The 19,204-nt window shown below is 39.1% G+C and overlaps 1 protein-coding gene across 1 annotated transcript in view; it reads right to left on the bottom strand.

The window, feature by feature from the left end:
* Positions 1–19,204, bottom strand: part of LOC150083042 (uncharacterized) — a 328,847-nt gene that overhangs the window by 111,143 nt on the left and 198,500 nt on the right. Inside the window, exon 10 of the mRNA XM_090376992.1 lies at positions 16,196–16,455. Within this exon, the coding sequence (XP_090233118.1) occupies positions 16,196–16,455 (260 nt within the window). The remainder of the gene's footprint in view (positions 1–16,195; positions 16,456–19,204) is intronic.

Genomic DNA, 19,204 nt, shown 5'->3' with positions numbered 1-19,204 from the left:
ATATGGCCTCTATTAACTGGGTAGATATCGTGCAGAGAATGAATACATTTGAACTGTGGTATGCTTTTAAAACCTTAATCACAGATGCCTTGAATGCGTATTTACCATTAAAAAAATACTCCACGAAGAGGGTTCCAAGTTGGATGAATAGTGAAGTTGCCACATTACGTGAGCAGAAAAACGTGGCATGGAAAGGTTACAGAGCAATAAAAAGTATGGAAGCCTATAACAGCTACAAGATGATCTGTAACAGAGCCACAGAAAAGGTTCGACAGGCAAAGGAAGTTTATGAGAAATCACTAGCAAACAGAGCAAATGGGGGTGGGGGGATAAGGAATTCTTCACATATATAAATGCCAAGAAGAGCAGGACAAACCAGATCGGACCTTTACGTAAGGGAAAGGGGACAGTATTAAATACACCAGCTGCCGTTGCAGATGAACTCAACAGTTATTTTGCATTGATATTTACAAATGAAAACCTTTTGTGGCATAGTGTTTTGTGGAAGGTGCCACCGGTGGTTTCCCACATCTGCACCATGTTACTTTGTGAAGAATTTACAGAATCTCTGTAAAAACCAGAAAAAGTGTGGTGTCTGGTTTGTGACAGAGTTGTGCTGTGGTCTGTTGTTCTGTCTCTGGCTGCTTAACCGCAAGGCCCCTAAGGGAACCCCACGTTGCCCGCCACCACCACTGGGAGGTGAGCCAGGCTGCCCGTTATACTCTGGCTGGCCTCCGCCAGGGTTGCCTGAGCTTCCTGACTGAGACCAAAAAAAAAATAAATAAATAAATAAAAAATAATAATAATAAATAAATAAATAAATAAAATTAATAAAATAAAATAAGTAAAAAAAGTAATAGATTAAAAAAAAAAAAAAAAAAAAAAGAGAGAGAGAGAGAAAGAGGGGCATAGAAGAAGAGATTATTAGAGGGGGAATGAATTTGGGTGGGTTGACAGGGGAGAATAAATCCACCCTAATTTAGGCAAAGTATAGGAAAGAGTGTGGGTTTAAAAGTCACAGGGGAAAGGTGCCCCTGTGTAATTGCCAATGGCATAGTGCCAGCAATCCCGCACCTAGCTTGGTGCTAGCAGTATATCCTACCCATTTCAGGTTTGCGATGACTTTTAAATCCCGCACTCCGAGGAGTGCCAGCGTCCCGCACCTTGGATGGTGCCTGCAATAGATCCTACCATATTTGGGTTTGCATGATTATGTCTGCGTTTTTCCGGGGGAATGGAGCGTTATCCCACGCGGGCCCGGTTTAGTTCTTGGGCTCTGAGTTCTGCAATCTTAGCTCGCCTAAGTGCAAATGTTTCTTGCGCGTAGGTGGTTAATGCCTTATAGGTATCTTCCTCGAGTAGCAGAGTGGATTCTTGATTGTGAGGGTTTCTCTGTATTTTGGTGAGGAATTTAAGCCTAATGTTGTCGTAGTGGGAGCACTCATACATGAGGTGCCCCCAGGAGTCCTCTTCGCCGCAGTGGCAACGTGGATCATTCTCGATTCCCATGGCGGTCAGTTTTAGTTGGAAGGATCCATGGCCAGTGATGATAAAGGTCACATGGAGGCCAGGCGAAAACCAGGGTGAAGGTTCTGGGCACCTTTTCTGGCAATGGGAAATTGTGGGAGCGAAGTTGAAAAATATGTAATTAATGATATTGAAATTTTGCAAGATTATTTAATGAAAAAACTTTTTTAGCATTAGCATTAGTAGAGGCATTTGATGCAAGAAAGCAAGCTTATTCAGCATCAAAAAAAACATGCTAATGCTAAAAAAAACTTTTTTAGCATTAGCATTAGTAGAGGCATTTGATGCAAGAAAGCAAGCTTATTCAGCATCAGCCAAAAAAAAAATAATAAAAAAAAAATAACCACTTCCACTTCACCCCTCTGTTCGTTCGAAATACCTGTCCACCTGAGAACTTTCAAGCCTACAGGCCATTAAGGCTTGTGTGGTTGATGGAATATACCCTATAATCTAAAGGGGGGCAGCAAGTGAGTGCATTGAACCATTGAGGCTAATTATGCGAGCACCACTAGACTCTTTCCTAGATGATTTCCTCATCACTAGACTATTTCCATTTCCACTTGTAGTCTGTCAAACCCCATGTACTTTTTCTGACAGAATCTCAGTTATCGGATGATTCAACTACTGCTCATCTCAGATGCCCAAATTATTCGCTGTATGATTCCTTTCGCCTCAAAGGTGGTACTTGGTGAGACTTGGCAATTTGGAATCTACTCTCTTTGATCTTCTTTGGCTTAAAATCTCTCTACCTCATTATGTAAAATTCATCTGTTCCCTCTACCGTTCTCCCAACTCCACTAATCACTTGGAGCTTTTTGACTTCCTCTCTTTGCAACTTGACTTTCTCCAGTCCAATTTAACTAACAGTGAGGTAATTTTCCTTGGTGATTTTAATGTTCAACAACTCCAGCTGGCTTCCGTTTTCTAGTCACACCGACCCAGCAGGTCGAGATGCTGAGGCTTTTGCAATTACTAATGACCTTGCACAGATTGTTCATTTACCTACAAGAATACCTGACAATCCTAATCATACAGCCAACACACTTGATCTTTTTCTCACAAACAACCCTTCTAAGTACACGGTCGAAGTGAGAGGTCCTTTAGGCACTTCAGATCACAACTTGGCGATTGTCTCTTCTACAATGAAGCCTTTATCTCATGGTTATTCATAACCTTGTGTTGTTTGGCATTACAAGAATGCAAAATGGGATGACCTGGGAGATTTCTTTTCTTCTTTTCCTTGGTCGGATTACTGTTTCAAAATTTCTGATGTCAATGTTTGCTCAGATCGTGTCAGTGAAATTATTCTTGCAGGAATGGAATCCTTAATCCCACACTCCACTTTAAAATCTCGTCCTTTATCTAAACCTTGGTTTTCCAATAAATGTGCTAAGGCTGTTCAAGAGAAGAATGTTGCATATCGTAATTGGCTTGTTTCTAATTGTTCAGTTTCATTTTCTGCCTACACCAAAGCTCGCAACAATTATAAAGCAGTTATTAATCGGTCCAAACTAGAGTTTGAACAGGCTAAGAGTAGAAAACTTGCTTCTTGCCCTAATGATAGCCGAGCATTCTGGTCCCTTGCGAAAGCTGTTGGCCGCAACTTTTGCCCATCTCTGCTCCCACCTCTGTCCAAACCAGATGGTTCTGTTGTCACTTCAGCCAAAGATAAAGGTGACCTGCTAGCATCCCATTTTTCTTCCAACTCATATATTAATGACCTTAGTAAAACACCTCCCACCATTCCCAACTTGCTCCATTCAATGCCTCCTGTGGTCTTCCGTCAAAAGGATGTCAGAAGGATTTTGACAAATCTTGATGCTAAGAAGGCTCCAGGTCTCGATGGTATTTCTCCACTTGTTCTCAAAACCTGTGCTCCTGAACTTACTAATATTCTTTGCCGCCTTTTTTCACTTTCTTATTTCAAAGGTGTTTTTCCTTCTGCTTGGAAATTTGCTCATATCCAGCCAGTTCCAAAAAAGGGTGACAAATCCCTCCCATTCAATTATCGTCCCACTGCAATTACTTCTACTCTTTCTAAAGTAATGGAGAAATCAATTAACCCCCAACTCTTAAACTACCTAGAAACCTTCTGTCTGATCAACGATCACCAGTATGGATTCCGTCAGTGTCGATCCACTGGTAATGTTCTGGCTTATGTTACCCATTTATGGACTAATTCAATGGAAAGGTTCGGGGAAACACAAGTAGTTGCTCTTGACATCTCAAAGGCTTTCGATCGTGTTTGGCATAAAGTTCTTCTAAACAAGCTTGCATCTTATTGTTTACCAATTGTTTTTAGTAATTGGTTATCCAGTTTTCTCTCTGATTGCTCACTGAGGGTGATGGTAGATTGCTCTCTGTCTTTTAACTTCTCCACTAATGCCGGTGTCCCCCAAGGTTCAGTTCTTCCCCCCACTCTTTTCCTTGTATATTAATGACCTTCTTCCATTGACTGGAAATCCTATCCATAGTTTTGCCGATGATAGCACATTGCGGGTGGTTGGTTGGTTTTTGGGTTTTATTGGCACATTAGCAACTAAGACTATAATGTGCCAAAACCAGGTCATATAGAAAAAATTTTAATTTCACTGACCTAATTAGTTAGGTCACCATGTCAAGATATAAAATAACAAAGTTATAAAATGTAAAAAAGATAAATCAATAAAGAAAGAACAACATGTAAATTTTAAATACAAGTAAAAACATTTATTGATTTAAAATAGCTAAAAACAGCAGACACATTGTCATTGTCGGATAAAATCTGACTGAGTGTATACGGCTCAGTCAGATGATTAAAAGCGGTAAAACGGATATTGCTAAAAACTGGACAATCAATTAAAATGTGTCTGATTGATAAAATTGTGTCACAGGACTCACACATAGGAGGATTATCAGCCCTCAGCAAAAACGAATGGGTCAAATGACTATGTCCCATGCGGGTCCGGGCAAGAACAACTTCCTCCTTACGATTCCTGCGCAGACTAGACTGCCACGGTTCAATTACAGGCTTTATACGGTATAATTTATTAACATTCTGTCTATTCCACGAATCCTGCCATTGGGAGTGTATCTTCATGCATATTATTTGCCTGTAGTCTGTATAGGGGAGTACAGGCAGAGATTATTATTGGGAATTGCTGATTTGGCTGCGGTGTCAGCCAAATCATTTCCACTAATCCCAATGTGGCTGGGAATCCAGCAGAAGTGGATATCATATTCACATTCATGGAGGAAGTGAATCTTCTGCTGAATGCTAGACAGAACTGGATGAGAATTATATCTCACAGTTATTAAAGCCTGTAAAATGCTGAGAGAGAGAGAGAGAGAGAGAGAGAGTTAGAATATAAAATGAACCGTTATTATTGGCATTTACTAATGTGATCCAAGGGTAACTCTATAGCGTGCATCTCTGCAGTAAATATGCTGCATTCAGAGGGAATCTGTTCCGATGTAGTCCTGTCTGTAAAGACAGCAGCAGATCCTACAAATGATTCCGACTTCAAACCATCTGTGTAAACTGGCGCGAAGTCAGAATGTTCAGTTCGGTGTGCTGAATAAAGCTGCAGGTAGACAGAAGATGGAGTGTCCGACTTTCCCCAATTTCTAAGGGAGAAGTCACATGTTGGAACATGAGCATGCCAGGGTTGAAGGGGTTGCTTTGGTGTTTGGGCAACCTTGTCTACCTTGATATTAAGTTCTTCGAGTAGCTCTTGGAGACTAATACCAAAAGGACGATTGGCAGTCTTACGGGTGTTGTACAAATTTTCCCATCGTGGCTCAAAAACGAATGGCCACGTAGGATGGTCTGGCAGGGATTTCAGTTTTAAGGCGTACTTTAGAGACAACTGCTTACGTCGAAGTGATAACGGTGGTTGGTTTGCTTCGACGTATAAGCTCTGGACAGGAGATGTTCGAAATGCTCCAGTAGCGATACGGAGAGCCTGATGATGGACAGGATCCAGCCATCAAAGTACACTGTCTCTAGCTGAATTGTATACCAGGACCCGTAATCTAGTCTGGATCGTACAAGTGCACAGTAGATGCGCAGTAGGATGCATCGATCCGCATCCCAAGATGTTGAGGAAAGAGAGCGCAGAATATTCAGACATCTTGTGCACTTTGTGTGGAGTTGACGGGTGTGATCCAGAAAGGTCAGCTTTTTATCGAAAACGAGTCCCAAGAATTTTGTGTCCGCCGCTACTGGAATAGCATTTTGTCCGAGACTTAATTCAGGTTCAGGAGGAAGATTACGCTTACGACAAAAATATACACAGACGGTCTTCTCCGGCGAGAACCCGAAGCCATTAGCAAATGTCCAGGAATTAAGGCGATCGATGGCTTTTTGCAGTTGTCTTTCAATAAACCTCATGTTGCATGACTGACAAAACATGCTAAAGTCATCAACATAGAGGGCACTGTTTACGGTTGGAGGAAGTTGTTCTGTGATGGAATTTACTTTGATGGCAAAAAGTGTGACACTTAAAACTGATCCTTGTGGTACTCCCTCCTCTTGGGTGAAGAAAAGAGAGAGTGAGGATCCCACACGAACTTGGAAAGATCGATTGGCTAAAAAGTTTTTAATAAAAATGGGGAGTTGCCCTCTAAGACCAAGGCTATGCAAATCTTTTAAGATGCCAAATCTCCAAGTTGTGTCATATGCTTTTTCCATGTCAAAAATTATACAGACACTAAATGTTCACGTTTTAGGAAAGCATCCCGGATGGATGTTTCCAGTCTAATAAGATGGTCCAAAGTGGACTGGTTCCTTCGGAAGCTGCACTGGATGTTGGAGAGAAGGCCATTTGATTCTAAATACCAGATGAAACGAAAATTTACCATTCTCTCCAGGATTTTGCACAGACAGCTTGTCAGAGTAATAGGACGATAGTTAGTAGTGACTTTTGGATCCCTTTCTGGCTTAGCAAAGGCAAGAACGATTGCCTTGCACCAGGAATCCGGAAACTGCCCTTCAACAAAGATTCTGTTATATAGAAGGAGTAGATAATCCATAGATTTTAGTGAAAGATGCTTAATCATTTCATAATGGATGCCATCTGGTCCGACAGCACTTGCTTTGGAAAGAGTGAGGGCTCTTTTCATTTCCTCCATAGTGAATACCTCATTATAGGGATAAAAGCTCTTAGACTTTAAATTAAGAGCCTGTTTTTCAATTTTGTGTTTCCGGACTAGGAACTCTGGGGAATACGAAGATGTTGCAGATATGTTAGAGAATGTTTCCCCAAGAGAATTTGGTATTGCAGTTGGATCTGCAATAGTGCATCCATTATAATCTAGGATTGAAGAAGGGTGGGATGTATATTTTCCCTTCATTTTCTGGATTTTATCCCAGACCAACTTAGTACTAGTTGACTGAGTAATTGATGAAGTAAAACAGATCCAAGATTCCTTTTGACTCTGACGACGAATATACGTGCTTTAGCTCGTGCACGTTTTAAGGCTATAAGGTTGGTCGTGGTAGGATATCGGCGGAATATCCCCCACGCTTTGTTTTGAGCCTTTTTTGCTGCTGTGCATTGTGAATTCCACCAAGGTTTGGGAAATGGTGGAAACCGGCAGATGTTTTTGGAACAGCATTCGCAGCTGCTTGGACGATAATTTCTGTGATGTATGTTACTGCATCATTGATAGGCTCCTGACTGACGATAGTGAGGTCAAAATTTGCCTGATGTTGGAAGGCAGTCCAGTCAGCCTGATCAATCTTCCACTGTGGTAACCTGAAAGGAAGACACAGTCTCCCACTATGTAAAGAGGTTATCACAGGGAAGTGATCATTTCCGTATGGGTTCTCCTCCACTTTCCAAGTGAGTGAAGGGAGTACAGAGAGGGGGAGGAGATAGAGAGTTCAATGGCAGAAAAAGTACGGGTAGGCATGTGGAAGGTGTTTGTTCCAGTATTTAAAAGGGAAAGGTCACTGTCATTTAGCATACGCTCTATGACTCATCCCCTTCCGTTGATGTTAGCACTACCGCACAGGGTATTATGTCCATTAAAATCCCCGAGCAGTAAGAAAGGGGGAGGCAACTGCGTTACAAGATCATCAAGGTCTTCCTGGGAGATGTCAGTCCCAGGTGGCAAATAAATAGAGCAGACCGTTAATAAAAATCCCACTGTAAGGCGAATTGCAACAGCTTCTATGCTAGTTGTAATTAGCAAGGGCTGAACTGGGGTCTGGTTGCCCACAAGGATAGCCACTTCTCCATGAGCAGGACCATCCGCAATTCTATCCTTACGAAAAATTGTGATGTTATGCATTGTGGGATCATCGTTTGCCCTTAGATAAGTCTCCTGCAAGCAAAAGCAAACTGTCTCGTGCTTTTGCAGGAGGGCCTTGATGTCATCAGTATTTCACCGGAATCCACGACAATTCCATTGTAGGAATTTAGCCATTATTTTGGCTTGGTGGGTCCATCAGGCGGCTTCTGAGGTGCTAAGGGCTTACTTTTGTCAACCTTGGATTTATCTTTTTTGGGGAAGAATGGACGTTGTCCCATGTCCATTTCTTCCTCCGCAAAGAGTTCCAAGACTGAATCATCTGGTACCTCCTTGTCCTCGAAATCCATTGTTTCTGTTATTACTGTTAGCTCTTTACCACTTGGTTTTGGTAGTGGTGGAGTATTAGGAGGTACGGATATAGGAGTGGCAGCTGACTGAGTTTTTTTGGTGGGCTTTTGTGAACTCAATAAATAGCGGGCAATCGGTGTGAATGACTCTTTTGGTGGTACAGTCATCTCAGTTTGCGTACCGATAGTGCACTTTGCAGAAACCTTCTGGGCATATGAAGGCTTCCAGCTATTTATTGGTTGAATGCGTTTTCTAGCCTCTGGGTAGGAGATATTCAGCTCCGTTTTCAATTTTTGGATCTCTTTTTCATCCTTCCACCACTGGCATGCTCCGGAGTAGGCAGGATGATCTTGTTGGCAATTTACACAGATCGGTTTGGAAGCTGAACATTCCTTGCTCTCGTGGTCTTTCGCACCACATCAAGCACAGGCAGGGTTACCACGGCAAGCCGTTTGTGAGTGGCCGTATTTTTGGCATTTAAAACACCTCAGTGGGTTGGAATATAGATCCTCACTGGGAAGTTTAAATACCATGCCTTAATGGAAGGGTATTTAAACTTCCTAGGAGGCCGTGGGGTGTTAAATGTTAGGATGAGAACTCGGGTAGGGACGAGATTCCCTTCCTTTCGCATTGATATTCTCTTGACAGCTGTCACTCCTTGGTCTTTTAGTTCAGAGCAGATCTCCTCTTCAGAGACATGAAGAAGATCCCACTCTGAAATGACACCATGTGAAGAGTTCAAAGTTTTGTGGGGGGTGTTACATTGATCGGTATTCCCCCTATGGATGTCACGTTTAACATTCTTTCTGCTTGCTTTGTGTTTGAAGCTTCGAGTAAAAGATCGCCAGAACGCAGCCATTTTACGGATTTTGGTGATCCTGCCAACCCTTCTAATCCTTTTTGGATGAAGAAGGCTTCCCGATTGACTGCTCTCCAGTGGAATGGAGAATGAGGAAAAGCGGTGTTATAGATGGTGGTTTATCCTCAGTTCTGGCTCTTTTGGCAGAATTGGTGTCATTCTCATCTGATCGGTTAGGTAGGAGCCTTGTTGGGGCCCCCGAAGAAATAGAATTTAAATTACTCATAAGAGTAAAGAGAAAATGTCTGATGCCTAAGTACCTCACCCACCACGGAGCCCTACGAGGGGACGCCCACTCGTGAACTAGCAGGTACTGCGTAGACGAATGGGACGCCGAGTTCGCTTAGGAGCACCATACCCAAGTTACCAATAAGTCTTTATCCTGTCCCAGGACCAAAGGGAGGGAGACTTATTGGAACGCAGTTGACCCTAGCAGTAAAATACCACCCGCCGATTGATCCCAGTCGGGCCAGTCCGGGACCTCCCGTCTTGTCGAAGCAGGGGCCAAAGTGGTGTATTAAGGCTGGGCCCCTCAACCACCAGGATCCCCCTTTCCAAAATCCACGGCTCGCGGCGCACGGCTGCACATGCTGGATTCCAATAATGTAACCCTGGAACCAAGGTATGGGCGTTAGATCCCAGTGATGCTAATCTGGAAAACCAGCAGCATCACTGGGAGGTACCCTCACCACATACAGGTGTCCACGTCGAGGGGATAGCACATTGCATTCCACTTTCCATTTTGAGAAACCTTGCCCTGTTCAGTCAGCTTCAACTTCTCAAAAATCTGCTACCAATTCCTTAAATGCCAATCTTCAGGTAATTCTCCAGTGGGACAAAGACAACTTATGTGCTTTCAACCCTTCGAAAACTCAGTCTTGTCTTATATATATCGCAAAAAGGATTCTTCTGCTCCTATGTTTATCTTTAGTGATACTCCGATTTCTAGGCAAAATGATATATCTCTTTTGGGGATTACCCTGACTTGTAATCTCTATTGGCACAAGCACATTACAAATATTGCTTGCTCTGCATCTAAAAAACTTGGTTTTCTCTTTCGCTCTCGGCGTTACTTTTCTTCCAAACAGCTGCTCACTCTGTATAAATCGCAAATCTGCCCTGCCATGGAATATTGTTCCCACATCTGGGATGGTGCATCCAAAACCTCTCTCAGGCTTCTTGATTCCATTCAGAAGAGGGCAGTTAGGTTAATTAATGATTCATCTCTAACAGAGTTTCTCCACTCACTGTCTCATAGATGTACTGTTTCTGCTGCATGCCTCTTCTACAGACACTTACATGGGCACTGTTCTTCTGAATTGGCTTCTATAATTACCGCTCTCACTTTCAAAACAGTCCGAACACGTGCCGCCACCAGCCAACATCCATTTACTGTCCAACTTCAAACTCACAGAACCAACTTTTCATCTTCTTCGTTTATTCATTCAACTGCCGTTTTCTGGAACAACCTTCCTTCATACGTATTTCCTGAAAATTACAGTCTACAGAAGTTCAAGTCCAATGTCAACAAATATCTTCTTTCGTCTTCTCAACCTCTAACCCAAGCACGGTATGAGGTACTATATGTTCTAATACCTCTCGTGTTTGGGGTTAACATAAAAAAAAAAAAAAAAAAAACCAACTCTGGGGAGATTCCCTTGGATTGGAAAAGTGCCAATGTATCTCCCATACATAAGGGTGACTCTAAGAGTGAAGTGGGAAATTATCGACCTGTCAGTCTGACTTCAGTGGTAGGGAAAATCATAGAGGGAATGATCAAGGGTGGAATTCAGGATCATTTGGATCGAATTGAATTTCTCAAGGATACTCAGCATGGTTTTGTAAAGGGAAAATCGTGTTTAACAAATCTGGTTCGCTATTTTGAAAGGGTCACTCACGAGCTGGATCTAGGGAATAATTTAGATTTCAGCAAAGCTTTTGACTCAGTCCCACATGAACAGTTGCTTTATAAGCTGGAACAGGTTGGAATCACTGGGAAAATCCTTAGATGGATAGCAGGATGGCTTCAGGGCAGGAGGCAGAGGGTTGTGATAAATGGCTATTCCTCAGATTGGGTTGATGTAAGAAGTGGGTTTCCCAAGGATGAGTATCAAGACCACTGTTGTTTTTAATTTTCATAAACAACATCGATGAAGGGCGTGATGTCTAAATTTGCACATGATGTTAAAATTGGTAGAGTAGTTAATGATCACTGTCAACCTAAGCTTCTTCAGAGAGACCTAGATAGACTTCAGGAATGGTCAGAAAAATGTCAGCTATGCTTTAATCCAACAAAGTGTAAGTTATTACACCTGGGAAACAGTAATCCCAAAATAACTTATTCACTTAGTGCAGTTCAACTAAACCCAGTACTGGAAGAAAGGGACTTGGGTGTTACGATACGGTCAGACATGAAATTCTCTGAGCATTGTAAACAGGTTGCAAGGATGGCCCATGGTGTCCTATCGATGATCTATCGAACTTTTGCAAGTAGAGATAGAGACGTGATAATCCCATTATATAAGGCTTTTGTTAGACCACACTTGGAATACTGTGTTCAAGTATGGAGACCACACCTAAAGAAAGACATTGAGCTTCTTGAAAGGGTGCAAAGATGGGTAACTCGCCTGATGAGATCGGCACCTGATGAGAAGGGCGTCCTTATGAAGAAAGACTTCGAATATGTAGGTTGCAGAGTTTGGAAACTAGACACCTTCGAGGAGATTTTATTGAGGTGTTTAAGGCTCTGAGAGGCATCAGTAAAATGAATGAGGACGAAATATTCAAGATTATAAATGATGCTAGAACTAGGGGACATAAATTCAAGTAACGGGGGGAAATGTTTAGATTGGACTGCGGAAGTTTTATTTTAGCCAGCAAGTTAAAAATTATTGGAATAAGTTGCCTACATGGGTGGTAGAGGCTGAAAGTTTGGGGAAATTCAAAGGTCATTTGGATAGTAACTTCGGGTCAGGAAAGCACATAGTATGATAGGTTTAATTTCCTTTTCTTTTATTAATTAGTATTATTATTTTTTTTTTATCATTGTTTTATTCGGGGGTTTTTTTCTTTTTTTTTTTTTTTCTTTAACTGGTGCAGCATAAGCCATAGGCTTTCTTGCACCATGCGGCCATTAATAATACTAATTACTAAGTAGGTAGTTTGAATAAATTCAAGGAAGAACTAGTAAAATTATTGGTGGGGATGGGCAGGTGGTGTGGGAAGTTTTTTTTTATTTTTTTCCTGATGCTTTATAAGCTTGCTTGCTTTCTTTCATCATATGCCACTAATAATAGTGGTGAAAATGCACTCTTTCAATCCAAAATTTCAGACAGTTATATGAAGCTCACACCTTGTCCAATGGACAAGCTCTTCATATATATATATACAGATGTCAAAAATGTGACACATCTGTAAGAGTACTAGTAATGCTTCCTACATCCACTGTCTCAGTCTTGTTATCACTTGAATGTGTTTACAGATGAAAGATAACTTTGACTCTTCTAAACAATCTTCTAAATTCACAGATCATATTTATTTATTCAGATACAGACTCTTTAATTGTAGCAATAACACTACAAAATACATCAGACTTTCCATCCACTTTTGACAGAAATCAGATCCTGTTAACTTATTGAAAATAAACTGACTGTCAAGTTTTGCTGGACACCTTCAAAACTTGACAGTCATGTCGGAATACCAGGAAACAAACTCTCTGCTGGCTTTGATTCCATCCTAGTTCCTTATACTGATTACAAGCCAAATATAAGACTGATACTTATTGACTCAAATTTGGCATACCAGAAATATAACAGGCTTCTTCAAATAAAATAGAATCTAAAGTTGTGGAGATCCAACTTCTAATTAAGCATATTCTCATTGAGTGTGCTCATTACCATTTATCCAGAATTGCATTTTTCTAATCACTGCTTAAGTTGAGAACTTTTGTAAGTCATATTATTGGAGATGATGCTAATTTATCAGAGATTCTTACTTAACTGAAAATGATAGGCTTATGTCTTCACCTCTAGACCTGTTTTGTTCCACGTGTTGATCCACAGTAGCAGACATGGTTTGGCCATAGTAACTGTACCATTAAATCCCCACTCCAAGAACAACAGATATGTTACTGGATGAGTTGGACACAATGGGAAGAGGAAGGCACATATATTCAAAATCAGGAACAGGGCTTTCCTGGGGTACTGATGAAATGCAGTGTATTGAATGGATGTTTTTGGTGAAGAAATCTGCTACTTCTGCCCAGCAGGACTGATCTCAAGTTCTAGTGAAATGTTTGCCTCCTTTTCCTCCTCCTCATTATCATGAATGTCTTGTTGGTGCTACACATGGTTCCTCGGTCCAGGGGAGGGGGAGGAGAGAGGGAAAAAAAACTGTATAAGGGAGAAAACACGCAGCACAATCTGTGTAATGGCTTGGAGAGACATCAGGTATGATACAAAAAATCTTAAATTCATAGAAGACGGTATGACAGTCTATTATACAGAAAATGTTATAAACCATAAACCCAGTGGTCATAATTTTTGGAGAATATGGATAATATAACATTCCAATAGAGAAATGCCAGTCCACATACCACAACGTTACCATAATGATTCTTTAATAACTGAAGCTCCTCCCATGACTTGAGAGAGAGAGAGATCACCAGATCTTTTCCCAGTTGAACATGTCTGGGACCTGACTGGAAAGCATTTGACCTCAATTTGGTACTTGCACTTTCAATTCCCCAATTGAGAGCTCAAGTGGAACAGACTTGAAATGATATACTATAAAATGACTATGTGCTATGCATGCCAGAGTCAGCACTTGTATTCAAGCATGTGGGACCACATCTGATATTAATTTTCTATAATGTAAACATTTTTCATTGATCTCTCAAATAAAACTTTTTGTAATCACTCAAAAATGTATTCATTCATTCTTTCTGACAGTCCACCTTAACATTACCAACACTGATCAAAATTGGTTCACTTTTGTGGTGTTCCAATTTATTTCCTTAGTGTATTATATACAGTGGCTTTAAATTGTATAGTCATATTTGTATATTAACTACAACTATATTAACCTTTCCAAGATAAGTATACCCTGGAAAGTGGCCAACTCTGAAATGTAAGGTAGTTTAATGTATTGGTTTATTATCTATTTATTAAATATGCTAAATTATGATAATCCAACACACAGTGCAATATTGTCATTTCCAAACTCTATGTACATAATAATAATGTCCTTCAGCCCCTTTATTTTAAATAATATATTATAGTCATCTGAAACCACAAAACTTTCAATTAAATAAGTCTGACTCTTTCACTGCTTTAAATTTTCCTCTGAACAAATTTATATATTTATAGTAACTTCAGGAGAATCTAAAAATGGAAGACCTAGAACAGATATAGGAATGTTGTTACCTCTCAAATTTTAAAGTTCCAACGTTGTATAACATATTTGTAAAATATCATCAATATCATCAAAGTTTCTTGCGACGACCGACTAACTGGTTAAAATAAATTTATTGAAATAAAAAATGATATATACATAAGATAAAACAGAAATAAAATAAGATAAAAGCATTAACATACAATAAGATAAGAGTTAAAATATATATAATAAAAGTGTTAAAATACATAGATAGTAGCTTTCGAAGCAAAGTGCCTCTTTATCAGCTAGTCTTTGAATGGTTTACTTCAGTACATATTGATGATTACAATAGCACAAGTCAGCTGGGCACGATCATGTATCACGAGTCTGGTGTCGGTAAAGCAGAATTACGTACACGTGATAATCGCCAGTGCTCATCACACTGCAATACAGTACATTCTATAATAGGGTGTAAGTGTACTCCCCTCGTCCAATTCATTGTACTATTATTGGTGGCTATGTGTAGTGCTTCAAGCCATGAGCAGTGGCGGTAATCACATGAACAGTCGATTTCAATATCCCGTTGGGGATCAAGGTTGTGCTGCTCAACCCAATAATGTTCAGCAACTGCGGAGCGTTCAAAATTAGCAGTTCCTAATATTTGTAAAAACAGTTCAAACAATTTGCCTTCTACATCTGGATGTTTGTCTTTATTAGTCTCTATTTTTTTGGTCATCTTTCTGAAGCCTTCTTTTTAATGTATATTGATTTCTAAAATAAAACAGTCTGTACTACACAGAGGACTTCAATTTTTCTTGAAAGTTCCATCTTGCTTTATTGACTAGTTTGTTTTTATAAAATTATTTCCATTTTTTTTTTTTTTTTTTTTTTTTTGATATGATGGTAAGCAGTGAAAAATGTGGGGGCAGGGTGGGGTGGATATTTTTAAATGAACTAGATTGTGCTACTTATAGGGACTAAATTATGACAATAGGCTAGAATTTTTAATTGATATTTTAATATATTTCATATTTTTAATTGATATTTTCAATTGCCGCAACTTTAAAAATATAAAAATCTTACCCTCCTAGTCAGGCCTATTGTTCACCTTGAATATGAAGTATATCAAATCATCTGACATTAACAATTTTTTACTGTAACAGATGTACACGCTTATTGTATCACATAATGTAGTATTCGTGGCATACAGAGTTTAGCCCACTATTTCACGGAGTTAGAATTGCATGCACAAGGCTATTCTCTACATTTTTTTTTTTTTTTTTTTTAAATTTTTAATGCTATGGACAGAAATAAAAAAACAGAGATAATGGCACAAATGATAAAAACTAAATGAAATTTTCAAAATTTTAAAAGCTCATGAATGCTAATTTTTATAACATTTAAAACAAAGTATGCTTACTATAAGTGACACATTTCGGCACTGATCCCGTTTAGGATTCTTAAATGCTCAATTATCTTTTTTTACCACTTTGTTCAGAGGCTCATAGTGTATTTTACATTACTGTACTGCAGTAATGTAAAATACACTATGAGCAGCAGTACAGTTCTATTATAACATATGATGTTACAAATATACCATACCATATGATATGGTATATTTGCAACAGAGGGCTTGACCAGGCATTTCTGTATATTTTATTTATTTATATATGGCATGGGCTACTACTCTACTGTTTTTTTTTGTAGCGACGTTCAAACACTGGAAAACATAAAACAAAGAAACTGCAATGATAAAATTAACAGAATGCTACAGTTTTCAAGCTTATTAATGCTGATTATCTAATATTTAATACAAAATAAAAATGAATATAAAACCAGATACGTACGTACTTCAACTGACACATTTCAGCCCTTATATCTTGTAAAATTCCTAAGCACTCAGTCATCTCTTTTAACATCCTGCTCTGAAGCTCACAGTTCATTTTATATGATGTACAACGAGAAACTAAATCATCATATTTCTTTTCTTCAATTTCAATTTTTGCTTTAAGCTGATCATTTTGTGATCGTAAATGATCGCTCTTAACTGTTAAATGGTCAAATTCCACTTTATTTCCTCTGAGATTCGATATTTGCACTTTTTTTTCACTCTACAAAAATAAATCAATTTTAGAACAGTTACAATGACAGTGTAACTACTTAAAAACAACTCCAAATATTAAGGAGTTTACTTATGCATGGATAATGCACACACATTTCTACTACCAAGGGTTTTAATGCATTGTTTTAATTATATCTCATATTGTGAATACTTTCACAACCAGTTGCCATGGTATTGCACTACCTCAAATAAGTAACGCTTCACCTATGGAAAAGACTAATGTTACTTATTCTCGGTGGATATCATCACCCCGACGGCACCATTTCGAAGCTTATTGGATTCTCATTGGTGGGCAGGCAGGTACCATGTTGTTGCAATAGTGACAACCCAGTTATGAAGTATAACTCCACAATATCAGAGATGACTGATGATGTGCGTGGTTTAATCTAAAAGATATTTACATACTAAAATTAATTCCTGAAGAATATGTTTAACTTACAGAAGTGTGCAAAGGTCTTAATCATCAAGACATGCTTGTGTTCGAGTGCTATAAATAAAATTTAGGCTGTTATTAGTTGGACATGCTCGGCATTTTATACACATTCAGAACTGTTAAACATTTTAACAATATTTTTATTACAACAAAAGCCAGAAGCAATCTACAACAATTAGGAAACACTTTTTTTTTTATCAAAATGCACTGAAAAACAGAACTAGCTGGCTCATTCTGACTTGCTTTCTGTCAGAATAAAATGCTACTCCATTAATGCTTTGCATTGAGGGGCAAAAGCAGTAGTTATTGCTTCTAAAGTGAAATGCAACCAATCTAACATTAAAAGCTTGGAGAGCAAATCTATCACATATTTGCTACATGTGCAGAATAATGTTCAACTAGGATAAGCTGTTTAGAGAACTTCACACTTTGAAAGGAAGAAGGAAAGACAAACCCATTCCACTCCAACGCGCACACTTATGTTCAATTAACCCAAAACGGTTATAACAATGAGAACAAAGTTTTCCTTAGCGGTTGGAAATGGGTAGAAAACTACATGTTCTACAGCTCATTATTATTTGGTAGAAAAGTAAGAAAAAAGAACTTGTTTGAAAGGCAACCTAATATCAGCAGGAAAAAATACTGTTACTTGTCAGCTTCTAACTGGGATAAGTTCTATTCAATAGCAAATCTTTAACTTTTTTAAAATAAAAATCAAGGGATGGTGAAAAGTTTAGAAGAAACTATATACAGACTGTAAAATGTCATAGGTACTGATATGGTCCTGCATGCCTGCTTTTGGCATCAAGCAATCCCATATTGTTGAGAAATATGAATCCCCATTAAGTTCCATCAAACAGGATGCTACCCAGGATAGATAATGGTAAGGCAGGCATGCAGAACTATATATATCCCTGCCAATCATATTGGCCTAGCATGCTTTCAAACAATGCCTAATTTAGAATTTTGCTGACTGGATTTCTGTTTCTATTTTCTATTAAATCAATCAGTTGACTGTGATTACTTAAAGATATTGCTGCAGACATTATCCTCTGCAGAAATAACCTTTTATATCTCATTTTTGGAATGGGGGAAAAAAAAAACATTAAATTTTAAAAAATATATCATTGTTACAGTCTTCAGTGACTACCATGATTCTGATTCATTTTGCTTATGAGCTATTGAAGTTTTGTTATGAAATTGACAGACAGGGCACATCAAATCATGCTGAGGATCCATACAGTTTCTTAATTTACTGTTCATTGCGACAAGACAGTGATCAGTGTACTGATCTGGGATTTACTTAAAGATGTATCTACCATCAGGGTTAAGGGGAAGGGTTTTGGATTTTGTAAAGGTGACTACAGTGATCTCAGACAGTTTTTAAATTCTATACAGTGGGATCAACTGATGATGTTACCAATGGTGAATTCTAAATGGGAAGCCTTCAGGGACTTTTTAACTTGGAGGGTACCAGGCTTTTTGCTAGGCATACCAACTAAGAAATTCTGTTCAAGGTTTAAGCCTAAATGAATGCCAGATGAATTAATGAGGCTCGTGGCAGAGAAGAAAAATATGGGATGCATATAAATTAACATGTGACACAGAAGCCTATGACACAGATATGAGTTGATCTGCAACCAAGTTACAAAGGAGGTTAGGCAGGTGAAGGCAGATTACGAGAAACTTTGGCAAAGGATGCAAAGAAAAACTTCTTTATTTATGTAAACTGTAGAAGGAAAGGGATGAATCAGATTGGACCACTTAACATAAATGGTTTGACTATTGATGATCATGCTCAGGTTACTGATAAACTGAATGAGTATTTTGCATCTACATACACACGAGGAGTTATTCAATGAATGGAATACCAGAAGTTTATCAAACTCTAACAGGGAGCTAACTGATTTTGTAATAACTGAGAGCAAAGTGGAGGAGAAATTGTTGAAGTTAAACATAAGGAAGGCACCTGGATGGACGGGATCTTTCCAGTTATATTAAAAGAGGCAGCAAAGGAAGTAAGCAAACCCTTAGCCATAATTATGAGAGCGTTCTTGGACTCAGGGGGAGGTCCCCCATTGACTGGAGGTGTGCAAATGTATCACCAATTCCAAAGGGGATTCAAAAGGTGACACAAGTAACTATAGACCTGTTAGTTAACTTGTGTTCTGGGAAAAATAATGGAGTCACTATTTAAAGAAGCATTGCAGGATCGTCTAGATAAGACTGCAGTAATAGTTAAGACACAGCATGGGTTTGTTAAAGGGGGTCTTGTCTGAACAATTTGATTGGACACTGATGTGGA

Source organism: Mastigoproctus giganteus, chromosome 7, assembly GCF_048544385.1.
Source record: "Mastigoproctus giganteus isolate SK-2022 chromosome 7, ASM4854438v1, whole genome shotgun sequence".
Taxonomy (NCBI): Eukaryota; Metazoa; Arthropoda; class Arachnida; order Uropygi; family Thelyphonidae; genus Mastigoproctus; species Mastigoproctus giganteus.
The sequence above is the reverse complement of the archived record's forward strand: the minus strand, read 5'-3'. Positions and strand labels throughout refer to the sequence as shown.